The 14,080-nt window shown below is 43.7% G+C and overlaps 1 protein-coding gene across 1 annotated transcript in view; it reads right to left on the bottom strand.

The window, feature by feature from the left end:
* ptprga (protein tyrosine phosphatase receptor type Ga) overlaps positions 1-14,080 on the bottom strand; it is a 171,080-nt gene that overhangs the window by 49,117 nt on the left and 107,883 nt on the right. Inside the window, exon 4 of the mRNA XM_030777647.1 lies at positions 13,797-13,945. Coding sequence (XP_030633507.1) covers positions 13,797-13,945 — 149 coding nt within the window. The remainder of the gene's footprint in view (positions 1-13,796; positions 13,946-14,080) is intronic.

A 14,080-nucleotide genomic window follows, 5' to 3' on the forward strand; every position in this document is an offset into this window, starting at 1 on the left:
GCTATCTATATTGCTGCTTTAAAAGCTTAAGTGATGGTATCGTGATCCGCTCTGTCATTGGTGGGAAGCAGAGATTGTTCAGTCAGCCAAGCCAGTCAGTCAAGCACACCCCCTCCTCCACCCCCCCCCCCCCCCCCCCCCCCCCCCCCGCAGCACAACCAACCTTGGCTCCTCCATCACGCGGTTGTCATGGTGACGTTCCACATGAGTCACCGGGGCCTTAGGAAAAAAATTCCATCTGTGGGATTAGGGATGTACCCCACGTCCCATTTTCAGGCCTCAGGAGCCTTTAATCACAGAAGATGGAGCACTATGCCTCATGTAATGTCTTTAGGAGAGGGATCATCTTTCTGACGCGCCATATAACCAAAACATGCCCTTCTACATCATAATCAAGCTAGTCTTTCCCACCAGTGGAGAGAAACAGAGAGGGATAGAGAGAAAGAAAGAGAGAGAGAGAGAGAGAGAGAGAGAGAGAGAGAGAGCGTAAAGTCAAGAAAGAGAAGAGGGAGGTCAATCATTACCTTACTGAGTCTACGTCATAAGACATTACTATGTTTAAGGAATAAATATCTTTGCTATGTTAGCAATGCCATGGCTGAAGCCTAGAGAAGATAGGAGAGAGTGAGACAGAATAGAAGTGTGTGTGTGTGTGTGTGTGAGAGAGAGAGAGAGAGAGGAAGAGAGAAAGAGAGAGAGAGAGCATAAAGTCAAGAAAGAGAAGAGGGAGGTCAAACATTACCTCATTGAGTCTACGTCATAAGACATTACAATGTTTAAGGAATACATATCTTTGCTATGTTAGCAATGCCATGGCTGAAGCCTAGAGAAGATAGGAGAGAGTGAGACAGAATAGAAGTGTGTGTGTGTGTGTGTGTGAGAGAGAGAGAGAGAGAGAGAGAGAGAAGAGATGTGTGTGTGTGTCTGGCAAAGAGAGAGAGAGCGAGAGAGAGAGAGACAGAGGGAGTGATGGAGAGAGCGTATTGTTCTTTAGGAGCATCTCTGTGTTTATGTAAAGACGCAGTGTGACTGCAGGGCAGCGCATTTCTCTCTCCCTCTTTCTTTTTTTTTTTCTTTGTCAGATCAACATTGTCAATATTATGCCAGTTGCATTTTTCACACTGCTGTAATCCTTACACAAAGCTCTGCGCATGGTTCCCTTTGATCTATTCCAGTCATAAACACTTTCACAACCTCATAATACGGATCGCTTACCGTCTATTTATAAATTCACGACCGAGAAAACTGAAGCTTAACGCCTTCATTGATGCCTTCGGTATCTAACAGACAATGATTAATGACAACAATACCTGTGCCCTCACACACAGAAATGCGTACATTCAGACATGAACATGCTGGGAATGCCAAGACCCACTGTTTGGACTTGACTTCATAAACTAGTGAGAGCAAGCAGCATAGCAGGGTCTTACATATTTTAACCTTTTCGTTTTGAAAAGCTACGAATCGGTAGTCAGTTTGCATTCGGCCTAGAGTCGATGTGACAGGTGGTGACACAGACTCCATACGCATTTGGAGGGAAAGAAAAAGAATACTTCCCAGATGCAGGGAGAATACATGAGCAAGTGTGCAGATATTACACACGGAGAACTGCTTTTCAGACTACAGCAGGAGGGGAGACAGAGAGAGAGAGAGAGAGAGAGAGAGAGAGAGAGAAAGAGAAAGACAGAGAAAGAGAGAGAGAGTGAGTGAATGCACACCGGAACCTTTCAGCTCAGCTTTCACATATACATAATATATAGTTTTTTTGTTTTGTTTTGTTTTTGTATTTGTTTGGGCTTTAATTTGTTGTTTTTTTGTCTTTGCTCAGCTCAAAGGCTCAGCGTAGTGGCTGGCGTCTAAGCGAAGGCTTTGAGGGCTAATGGAATGAGTCACGTGGCCTCGTGATGCAGGAGGATGATAGATTATGCTAAGTGCTGAATTACTTGCGCATTTAGCACAGACATGCCAATAATTTATTCAGACTCATGAAAAAGAGAGAGCCGTTTCCATGCCATCGACAGCCATTCCAAAAAGCATTATCTCCACAAATGAGGCCTAGCAGTGGGATTAAATATTGTTTAGAAGCAGAGCAACAGTCAGGGTTGAAGGGAGAAAAAAAAAAAAAAAAAAAGCCATGCTGTCAGGTCACCTCTATGCTGTAACGCACAAAGACAGACATGGTGTTTACTGCTCCGCACAGCTCACAAACTCACTAAACCAGTAATGAGATCCACTAATTCGTCTTATTTTTCAATAACCAGAAACACGGACTTCACAGTATTGACGTTACATGCCAATAAAGACAGACAAGGGGGATAAACAAACAAACAAACAAACAAATAAACAAATAAATAAACATATAAATAACTAAATAAATAAATAAGGCCAAGGACGCCTTGTTGACTCGCTCATGAAACCACAAACATATGTCGAGAGGAGAGCAGTCTTTCCCCTGTAGCTCGTGAGAGAAAATCCTGAGCAAATATGCGAAGGCTTTATGGAGAGCGAGCAGCGGTCTGCCAGGTTTGTCCACATGTATGCTAAAATCCCAAGCCCTATTAACAGAACAGGTCGCTTAAAGCAAGCAAAAGTGCTTCCGCTCCGGTTACATATATCATTTACATATGTCTTTGCCCGTGCGGATGTGCAAACACCCATGGGAGCCAGCATGAATGCCAAGCAGGTGGAGCTAAGACCCCAGTTCGCTATACAAGATGGAAACGGAATAAAAAAACCCCAAAAAAACGGAGACACAAAATCTCCGCTAATACTGACTAAGGGGCTTTGTGAAAGAGAGACAGCGCTTGCAACAACTAGCCCCAGAAGTAAGGCTTAGGGGGTGAAAAGAGGAGTATTCAGAGCGCATCTTTTCCCCCAAGAAGAGACAAAAAAAAAAAAAAAACATGCTTCCATTCAGAATTCAGTTTCATTAAATTATGGAGGAGGAGAAATGAAAAAGAGAGGGAGGAAAATGAAGTAGTTGAGGAGCGTCAGGAGCATGCCGGGAACTCCTGTGGTGGGCCTGGAAGATGGGCAAATGACCTTGTGAAGGACAGCAAGGGCATCTCTCCACAGTGTGAAGAGGTCCACCCTGACAACCTTCACTCACAGAGCAGTGTAGACCTGTGTCAAAAAAAAAGAAAAGGAAAAAAAAGGAAAAAAGAAGGAACATTCTGGACTCTTGGCTGAGTGTAATTCTAGTCAAACAAAATGGAGGAAAAAAGACAACAGACATCGTCACCTAAGGGAATTGGAAACATGGTTCCTTCAGCTTCTTTTGTTTCAGGAAAAAAAAAAAGGAGCATTCCTGCAGCGAAACAGCAGCTGTGCTCCCCACCAAACAAGGCAGTTTTCCTTCAGAGTGCTTTGAACACAGAAACCCCCTACTGTTCTTCGGAGAGAAGAACTTCAAATCTCCCAAAATTACTACAGCTACACCCCACCGACATAGATGTCCTTGTTGCTGGGACCACTTACGGGCCCTAACAGGGTCAAGGTCAACGGCTAAAAATATGGCTTCCTCTGGCTGTTAGCAAATCAAAGACTTTTTTGCGACGGAAACGGTTTCCAAACCAAAATCGTCATCGGTGCTCGGTAACATCAAAGGCCGGAGGAGGAAATAGCTTGACCCGCTAATTAGAACTAATCAGAGACTTCCTGTGCTGGTTCAACCGAAGGCTAACACCGAATCTCATTCTGTATCCATCGTTTGTGTCCTGGGATACATTTATTGACCAAGAACTTCAACTCAAACATTTGCCAATTAGCTTCCCCCCCTGCTGGCTTCATTTACTCCTCACCTTTCGAAGACTCGATCTATACGGCCTTAACATGTTGTTCTCGACTCCATGACCATCAATAAATGCACACTGTTGCTTTCCACACACACTTCTTCTAGAAACATACATATGCAAGCCACAGGCATTACTAAATGCATATTAATCAAACAGTGGAGACTATACGCACACCCCTGCATTCCACCTGGCCGTCATAATTTATATTATTCCCATTAACTACAAGCAAACAGATGAAACGTTCATACAGATCCAATCAGTCCTTCTTAAAGATTTTTATTAAAATGCAAAGAGAGGAACAATGGTGCACCAAAGAACAAGTCAACACGTTGATGGTGATACTTCACAGACTGAGAAAACAAATGGTCATCAGAACATTGTCTGCATAAAAACGTGCCCAGATTCAGCACATAGGCACCAAGTCCATTTATCTCACAATCTATGAACAATTCAAATCTTTCTCCTCTCTGCCATGTTTGTTCATTGTCCACAAATTTGGCACAATTCACATCCTATAACCAGACATGCTTTCAAAAATTTCACACTATTCACGACAGCAATGATCAATATTCCTAATATGTAATAATTCCAGTCATATACGCTGGATTCCAGTGCACAGATGAAAACAGTCAAGTCAAGGACAGAGTGAATATATATATTGCGTCCTCTTTTATAGCTTTATCCTGCTACAGTTCAATGTTTACACTCATACACATACATGCACTCTTATTTGATTCTCTCTCTCTCTCTCTCTCTCTCTCTCTCCCTCACTCTCTCTCTCTCTCTCTCTCTTTTTCTCTTTCTCATATTAAATATTAGTAGGCAAGCATGAGAAAAAAAAATGCCTCGACATTAAAAGGCATATGTAATTAATCATACAGGCTGCTAGGTGACGCACTAATGGATCATAATTATAAATATTCGAAATGCCTTCCTTGTTGGGCCACACACACACACAGACACACTAGAGGCTTTCTCCTCTCCCATCCATTTTTCATAGTCCTGCATTTGAGCGACGGGACGCGGGTATCGATCTCTGCACTTTATCCCTTTAAAACAACAACCGTCAACATGAGGGAGAGAGATAAATGACGGCCGCGGGCCCGAGGGACCGCTTCCTAAAGATTTCCCATCAGTCCTCTCTCCGGCCGCGTGCCCCACCTCAACCTTACCCAACTTTTTTTTTTTTTTTTTTTTTTACTCTCGGTGTGTTTTTCCTTCTGCGCTCAATGCATTTTTTCAAACATCCATTCTTCCAAAATCGTTACACCAAGAAGCAAACGAGGCAGTTCAGCTCTGGTTGCCAGAAATGGCAAAAGAACCAGCTTCGGTAAGAAGGACAAATTTGAATGTGTTTCATAGACTTCTGTTGCCAACTTGAAGACAGCAAAGGCCATGTTTTCAGACCTGCTGATGAGACACCTTTAATATAAATGGGGCCACCCCCCCCCCCCCCCCGCCCCCCCCCCCCCCCCCCACACCCCCACACACACACACACACACCTCCCTCCCTTTTTTTTTTTTAATCGAAATCGTTCTGAGGAATGCAAGTTTCAGACACTACAGTGGTCTCTGTACTCTCTCTCTCTCTCTCTCTGAAGGATGCACTGAGCCTCACTTTGCCAAATTGAATTTATCCCTTATTGACATCTTTCCAGGCATGCGGCTAAAACTACACTGACATTCACAAGGACAGGGGAAAGCTTATTGCCTTATTACCTTCACACAGCATTGCCCCTATTCATGGATGAAAGAAAGATAAATTAAGACACAGAAGTGTTTGTATCAAACACCAGAGAACTAATTAGAAAAAGCATAACCCCCTCTCTCTCTCACACACACACACACACACAAAAACATAGGAGAGGAAAAGAAAGAAGACGTGGTGAGAGTGTGACGCACATCCTAAGACGTGACATGAGAAGAGAAAACAAATCAGGCTTGAACGGAGCATGTCTCACTCTTCTGCTCATACACAGGGGAAAGGAAGTAAGCATGCTGAGAGGCCAATGCACATTTCCATGTCTGTCAAACAGACTGTGTGCTCAGGACTGAGAGAGAGAGAGAGACAGAGAGAGAGAAAGAGAGAGAGAGAGAGAGAGAGAGAGAGAGAGGGAGAGAGAGAGAGAGCAAGAAGATATGACAAGAGCAATTGCATGCAACCAGCCACAGTAGCACGCTTGTGTTTTGTTGTCTTAGCAAGACTGAAAAATTCATACATGCAGTCTGGCTCATTAAGGAAGAAATGATGGCCTAGTTGGCTTGGACAGGATAATGACCGCAACAAACAAACAAAAACAACAACAACAGCAAGAAACAATATCCTAGCCGAGCAAAACATAAACTCGTGTCACATACATGTGCATGCGTGTCTTTCACAGACTTGGGTAAAAATACTAGAACTAAGTTTTTCTAGCTGCAGGGCTAGTGTACTCTCACAATGAGAGTTAGAAGAGGGAGTCATGACGAAAGAGAGAGAGGGGGAAAGAGAGAAGAGCTGTTTTTTTTTTGTGGGGAGTAGGTGTAAAGAGGGAGAGGGAGGGAGGAAGTAGGATGCTCCTCCCGTGGTGAGCTGGAGATGGGCAAGGCTGTGTGATTTAGGGGCCCCCGGGGGACTGGGGGAGGATCTGAGGCAGAATCAGAGAGCTCACAGGCCTCCTCTGTGGGAATCTTCTGAGGGGGAGATGCTTCAGTCTCATTCCCTGGCCTTACAGCGCCCAGACACACGCTACGGTTTTAAAGGAGCGTGCTGGGCAAAGCGTAATATTTGATGTCACAGTCCCGTGCCCGGCCACGCCCCGGGTAATGACAAATCGATGGTCGGCCTGTTCGCACTCGTATAATTACGTTACTTCTCTTTACAGACGGAATGAACGTCGTCTTTCAGGGTTCTCCGCAGTTGCACGACCGGGGAGATTCAACACATTAGAGTGTCAAGTTTCTTCTTTCTAAAACATTTTTGAGTGTGACTTTCTAATAAATTCAGAGAAAAAAAAAAACTATTGCTTTTGAGAAAACAAAAGGAAGGAGCTGGTATGTGCGACGAGATTATTAAAAATGGTACCGAGCCAGAAAAGAACTGGGACAACATCTATATGCCCTCCAGGCAGCACGCTGCTTTTAAAGAATGGATATGTTTTTCAGTGTCATTGAGGACAGCCAGGAAAATATAACATTATGTTAGGAACTGCATGTCCCTCTATCCACAGGAAGGCCAATAATAAATAAAATAGGAAAATAAATTAAAAAAACGGGCTCAGCTATGGCAGTCATCAGTTATCTTTGAAGCTTTAATAGAATGTAGCTGCAGAGAGGAGGGAAAAAGAAAAAGTGAAAGAGAGAGAGAGAGAGAGAGAGAGTGAGAGAGAGAGAGGGAAAGAGAAGACAGAAAGAGAAAGAAAGATAGAGAATCCTATTCTGCAATGCATTATAGCAAAAAAAAAAAAAAAGAAATAATCTTCCCCATTAAAGCCTTGCATTTTTTCAAGCTCAAAAAGCGTAATAAAAAGATACTTAATGTCAAAAAATATATATGAGTCATGCTGAAGTTCCAATACTAATTTGTTTTCAAATCATTACTTTAATTCTTTTGTGAACACACTGTGTTGGGAATTTACGATACAACATTACATTACATTAACACTGTTCAAGTGGAAAATCTCTTTCCACTTCAATACAGCTAACAAAGCTAACGGCTGGTGCACTGGAGAATGTGTGTGCATTTAGCATAAAGTACTACAAGAAATGGATGTTTCTGCATTTGCATTTTGTTCTGTGAAAATATGCATGTGTGTGTGTGTGTGTGTGTGTGTGTGTATGTATGTGTGTGTGCGTGTGTGTGTGTGTATGCGGGCTGGCGGTGGTGGGGGGGGGGGGTTCGTACTGTTTCTGTTATAGGTAAAACCTCTTACACTCAAGATCCCCTTGCACTCCACCGATGTACTATTTTTCTGTCTGCTATAATATATCTTCTCTCTTTAGCAATCCCAGGGGTCTCATCTCCCTGCTCCCACTTAATGCATTCTTAGAGCCGCCCAAAAGAAACTATTAGTGTCACGTAATGCGGAGGGGGGTGGGGGTGAGGGGGGGGGGGGGGGGGCGCTCTTGAGCGAGAGGTCAGCTTTCTGCTCCTTTCTGACCGCGCTCTTCGCTTCTCAACAATGGCCCCATTTGTTCTTCATTTCCTTTTCGGACGCGCCCGGCCTACTGTCTACTGCGCTACACTTCCCTCCTGCTGCTACGGCGGAGGTTACTCGCGCTCCGCCTCTCGTTCGGAATAAGGCAGCCCCGGCATCACCGCCCGCGGTCTTATCTACACCATTCAGAAAGGGGGGGGGGGGGGGCTCAGATAGCGCCGTAAACGGTATAATTACGGTTACTGTGCCTATTTTTCTTTGCAAATTTTAGTATGATAGCGCTCATGCTAGCGTTTTTCTTTCTTTTTTTTTTTTTTTTTTTTTAGGTCAGGTTAGTTAATCTCACCACAGTGGAGGACGGATGCAAATAAAAGCGGAATGGCTGTTAAAATCTAAACGCATAATATGTAGTTGAAGAATTCTTTGTTCCTACACTTGTCTCTCTCCTGTGTTCATTTACAGGTACCTAGATGGCAGAGAACACATATCACCAAAGGATTAGGCGATAGCTCCAGCATTATCGAGCAGCTGAGCTAGTGTACAGTTAAGGATGTGTATCTATGGATGTGAATCCAGGTCTTGGATCAGTAGGTTCCATAAGCTCAAGTTCTTAAAATGAAACCTTTTTTATTTGTTTTTTATCTTAGGCAAACCTTTGAGCTGACTTTTGTCAGCTATTGTAGCTGTATTATGTGTTGGAACATACAGTTTTGCTTGGGTGTGAATCAGCTCCAGATCTCTCTCGACATTTGGTGTGAAATATGTAAAGAGACACATCTACATATATATTATTGGAAATAAGCTTGTTTTTTTCTCAACTGTGTTTACAAAAACTGTGTTTTTTCTCAACTGTGTTCACATCTTTACATAGGTACTTGCACAAAATGCAGTCTCTCTCTCTCTCTCTTTCTCTCTCTCTCACACAAACACACACACATTGGTGTGTCTACTTTAATGAGGGTTTTTCACTGACTTCCATTTTACTTCAGCTGATGATAGGCCTAACACTAATCTAACTATAACGAAGGATTTGGGCATTTTCAAAATAACAGGCGTACTTTGTCATAAAAAAAAAGAAACAAAAAAAACATAGAATTTGAAATAGCAAGGATAAAAAAACACCCATATTCCCATTCTTCGGAACATTTGATAAAACAATTGCACACTCGCACACACACACACACACACACACACACACACACACACACACACCACCTTCCAACATTATCTGTTCATCTAATAATATTTTGGAATGTGTTTTCTATAGCAGTCACAGAGAGGGCTGATGGGAAATAAAATTCAATTCATCAATGCCATCTCTTATCGGCCGTACCCACGGCAGCGTATTGCGGGTGCTGTGTTGCCTTCTGTGCCCCCCATCATGTGTGTTAATTTACTTTGTGGTTCCCTTATCGGCTCAGGTGGATAAAAGCTTGGCCGTCTCTCTCTCTCTCTCTCTCTCTCTCTCCCTCTCTCTCCCTCCCTCTCTCTCTCTCTCCCCCTCTCTTTCCGTTGCCATAGACGCATCGTTCACGTGCACTTCCTTTATCATGGGCAGCCTGAGGGGGGACAGGAGAGGAGTTGTGGCAAGATTAAATGGATTGCTTACCACCTAAGCACTGTATTCCACAATCCAGCTGCCCGCCAGTGCCCACTCTTTCCCTGTTGCTGGGGGGGGGGGCGGGGGTGAGATTGTGGGTAAGGATAGATAAGGACAGTTGGAGAGGCAGTGAGCTCCGTATCTGCACAACTCCACTCACCTTTCAGCCACAATCAAACCTCAGCGATGTGCCTGTCAACACCAGAGCCTTTCGCGCACTTATCAGCAAAACTTCAGTGAGGAGGGTAATTACGCAGGACGGGGCTCAGTGTGTGTGTGTTTGTGTGTGTGTGTGTGTGTGTGTGTGTGAGACAGAGAGAGAGAGAGAGAGAGAGTGAGAAAGAGTGTGTATATGTGAGTTGGTGCATATGCATATGCTCTTAACTGTTGTTACAATCATTATGTTACAATTGTTTATCTCCAACTAATAACACTAAACAATAGGAAAGACAGTAACATTACCCACAATCCAGCTGGATTGTACTCAACAAACTAACTGAAACAGACAGTGAGGGCAAAGATTAACAGTCGCAAGCTGGAAAGGGGCCTATTTAACTATGCATAATGCAACCTTTTCACCGAGTGGTGAGGTGCCCTTTTTTTTTTTTTAACTTTCTTAAAAATCCCACGCAGAGACATGAGTGGTAATACAGTAAACGGCGCACGGTTTGATGGATGCCCGACTGAGGGTCTAACTCCGCTCCTGACGTGATGTGCTTAGCATATTAACCAGCGTTTTACAGTTAAAACAGCAGGGATGGTGCACAGCAGGTCCGCATTTAATCACGCCATTCAAGGGCCTTATTAGAGAACAATTACTAAATGGCAAGGGTTGTAAATCATAAATCATTCATCTAGAGGACTTTAGAAAATGAGAACGGCATTTTGCAGCAAGTCTCTCGCTGACAACCACTTCATGCGTATTTATAGGAGCCTGTTCTAAGGTTCTGCTTTCCATTAGTTCAGGGCTGCTCCCAATGGCTGAGGATTGAGTTCGAGCTAAAATGCTATCGGATGTGCTAAATCCAAAAAACTTCACAATTTTTATTTATTTATTTATTTATATAAAGAAATACTATTTTCTTCCACTAAATGGCATCTCAGGATAGGCTATTTTCTTGATGAGGAGCAGAGTTGATATGGCAATCAAGGTGTGATTATTATGTTCAACGCTGCGCATACTTCAGGCTTCCACAGTACAGAGTTTAACTGTGGCGCACTACTGGAGCGCTCCTCAGAAACAGGAGGTTTCTATCTCTCTTTGTTTCTGTTGCTGTGAGCGTGCGGTAAAGCGTTATGTGATGGACATCTGTCAAAGCTCATCAGTCACCCTCTCCCTCACCCTCTCTCTCACCCTCTCTCTCTCTCTCTCTGTCTGTGTCTGTGTCTGTGTCTGTCGGCCACCTCAGGCTGCATTCTGTATCTGTGCTAGTGCAGGAAGCTCCAAGCACAGTTTGACGGATCAGCACATCTCACTCATCTGTCTCTCTCTCTCTCTCTCTCTCCCCATCTCAAGAAGTCTTCCAACCACAAACCCACCCTGTGTAAGTCTGAATCACAAACTGCTTCATACATTCATACATGGATTAATGTGGATTACGACTTGTCTTTTCAGAACCTCTCTAAACAGACAGAGGCTTAAAAGGTCTTTCACGGGATAGATCATGTGCAATGCATTTTGATATGAACTACAGTAAGAAAAAAAATAAAAAAAAAGGGTGTCTTGGGGCTGATGCTAGCAGATTACAACCTACAGAACGTTATACAATCCTTCATGAGCCGTCAGACTACCAGGAACTTGATCTACTGCAGCGTATGAAAAGCTAAGAGTGAGACAGATGAGAGAGAGAGAGAGAGAGAGAGAGAGAGAGAGAGAGAGAGAGAGAGAGACAGCCAAAGTGTTCTGCAAAAAAAAAAAAAAAAGACCATGTTACATTTTTCACTAAGTACCTTTTTTCTCCACTGAGTGGATGCGAGCTTTTTTTTTTTTTTTTTTTTTTTAGTTACATGCCGTACAAAGTCGTGCGGAGAAGGACACTGTCTTTTTCACAGCTATTGAAAAAAGCGCCGGCCAGCTTACACAGTGTGTTTGAAGGGTCTGCATGAAGGGTGAGGGGCTGACTGAGTGTGTCTTCTCTCCAATGATAATGACACAGAGCAGGCAGCTCGAAAATTGAGTCAAGGGCCGCTAGCTCCACAGTCAAAAGAGATCTTTGGCAGCGGAGCTGTCAATCATCTTCTGAGTAGCCCCTCTATGGAGGGACATTTAATTATCAGCACTCTCCAGTGAATCACTAATGCAAATCATTTCAAACTTATAAACACACTCATCAGAAGCTTGCTTGGAAAAAAAAACCAACAACAAAAAGAAAAAAAAAAAAAAAAACAAGAGCAAAGTTACAGATGGGCTAAATATCTCAAAACAGTCATTTGTATGCAAAACTGACACTATGCTCTTGACATGCCTGCCTCAGAGTGTTGACCAAAGATAGACCAGAAAAAAAAACAAAAAAAACAAAACACTCCTTGTTGGTCTGAGGAACAAGATCAAACACATAACTGGAGTCTGTCAAATAAAAAGTAGTAGGAAAGACCAACACAAATCAAGACGACACGGTTATTTTACAAACTACTGTGGAGTAAGGGAAGGGTTTCCTTACACCTTCAGTAAACGTCTGCCTCTCATCTGATTCCATTGCATTATCTTGATTAAAATTGTCAGCAAGCTAATGTTTACCAAAACACCAAGACTGAACACCCACCCCCCCCCCCCCCGCCAAAAAACACTGCTAATTTTCAGTACCCAACTCAACAGTTGTTGAGAACACCTGATTAGTACAATTAATCCAAGGTAATACACGCTCTTCCTTCACTTTCACTCCCCTTAATCTTGTCAAGCCCTCTTCAGACATTAATGGCACGCTGACTGGCTTCTAATACAGGTTTGCAAACAACTTATATCCACAGGTAATGTAGAAGTGTAAGGCTCTTAGCTGGAGAGCCTTAATGAAATGAATATACGGAACAGGGTGAGATGTAGCCAGCATGCACAGACCCGGGGGGGGGGGGGGGGGGGTGCTGTTTCCATGGCTGACATTTTTAATTAGCTCTTGGACTCAATCAGCCTCATTGACTGCTTGTTAATTGTGCACATTCTGCTCTGTTAGTGCACACAACCTCTGTTCCTTTTTTCCCTTTATTCTATCTTTCCATCACTTTTCCTCTCTTCTGTGTATTCTCCCTCTCTCTCTCTCTTACTCTTGAACACACAAGCACATGCACAAACACACACACACACAGACACAGACACAGACACACACACACACACACACACACACACTGCCTCACTCCCTTTATCTCTCTAGATAAGAACATGTCCAGAGTGAAAAGAGAGAAGGCTCATCTGCATTCTCGTGGCTTGGCGTGTCCATGCACACTGACTACAGAGGCACACAGTATAGCCGTCCGAGCCAATCAAACCCAGACAGGAACCCTGCCAGGCTCTGCATGCTCGCCTCTCCTGAGTCTCCCTTTCCACACGGCTACATGTTTATCCAATGAATAACACACAAATTAGGTCTCTCTCTCTCTCTCTCTCTCTCTCTCTCTGTCTATCTGGGACTTGGGCAAGAAAAATGAATCAGAGCTCTCACTCTGAGACAAAAGCATATTCCATTTGAAGACTTACTTACTTATCATTGGGAAGTTTTTTTCAGGGCCAGGAGATCATTTTGGACTAAATAACTCGCCCGAGCTTTAGTGACAAAGTGATTTGTGCTGCTGTGACAATAATAGGATTGAAATACTTCAAACTGCCAATAAGAGTGAACTGGAAGCGGGACCCAAAACGCTCTCTCCTTCATTAAAGGATCATTTAGGTATGAGTGCCAAGACTACCTGAGACAGTGAAAATAATGATATTTATCATACTTAAGGTGAAAGACGTCGAAAACTTGGCTGCCACGCTGGAAAATTGCTCAGATGTCTGCGAAAGATCATAACGCCGGGCTTCTTCTTCTTTTTTTTTTTTTTGCATGGTAAAACTGCCAGACACCCATAATGATAAATCACTCTGCAAGAGTAAAGAGCAGACGTCCACTCTGCACCATCGATCAGACCCAAGAAGCCCTGTCCAATCGATGCAGGGACACCCTCCACACCACTCTAACAGTTATGTGAGGCAGTTTTACCCTCCCTTCCTTCAACGCCCCCCCCCCCCCCCCCCAGAGCATGCTCCTCAGGAGACGCGGGATGGGCCGGGCTTACCTCCACAGGGAATCTCCGACCGTTGATGCTGTGCTCAGACCCTTCAGAACCGTTATTCTGACCCCAGTGGAACTCTACCTTCTCCGCCTTAAAACGACCGGGCAGGCCCGCCCCTCTCACGAAGTAGTCGTCCTTCAGCAGAATGGCCACTGAGAGGGTGGGGAAGAGAGAGAGAGAGAGAGAGAGAGAGAGAGAAGGAGAGGGAGAGAGAGAGAGAGAGAGAGAGAGAGAGAGAGAGAGAATAAAATAGAACAGTTTATTTGGGGATCATAGCTACGAACACA

The sequence above is a fragment of the Chanos chanos genome, chromosome 6 (genome assembly GCF_902362185.1).
Source record: "Chanos chanos chromosome 6, fChaCha1.1, whole genome shotgun sequence".
NCBI lineage: Eukaryota > Metazoa > Chordata > Actinopteri > Gonorynchiformes > Chanidae > Chanos > Chanos chanos.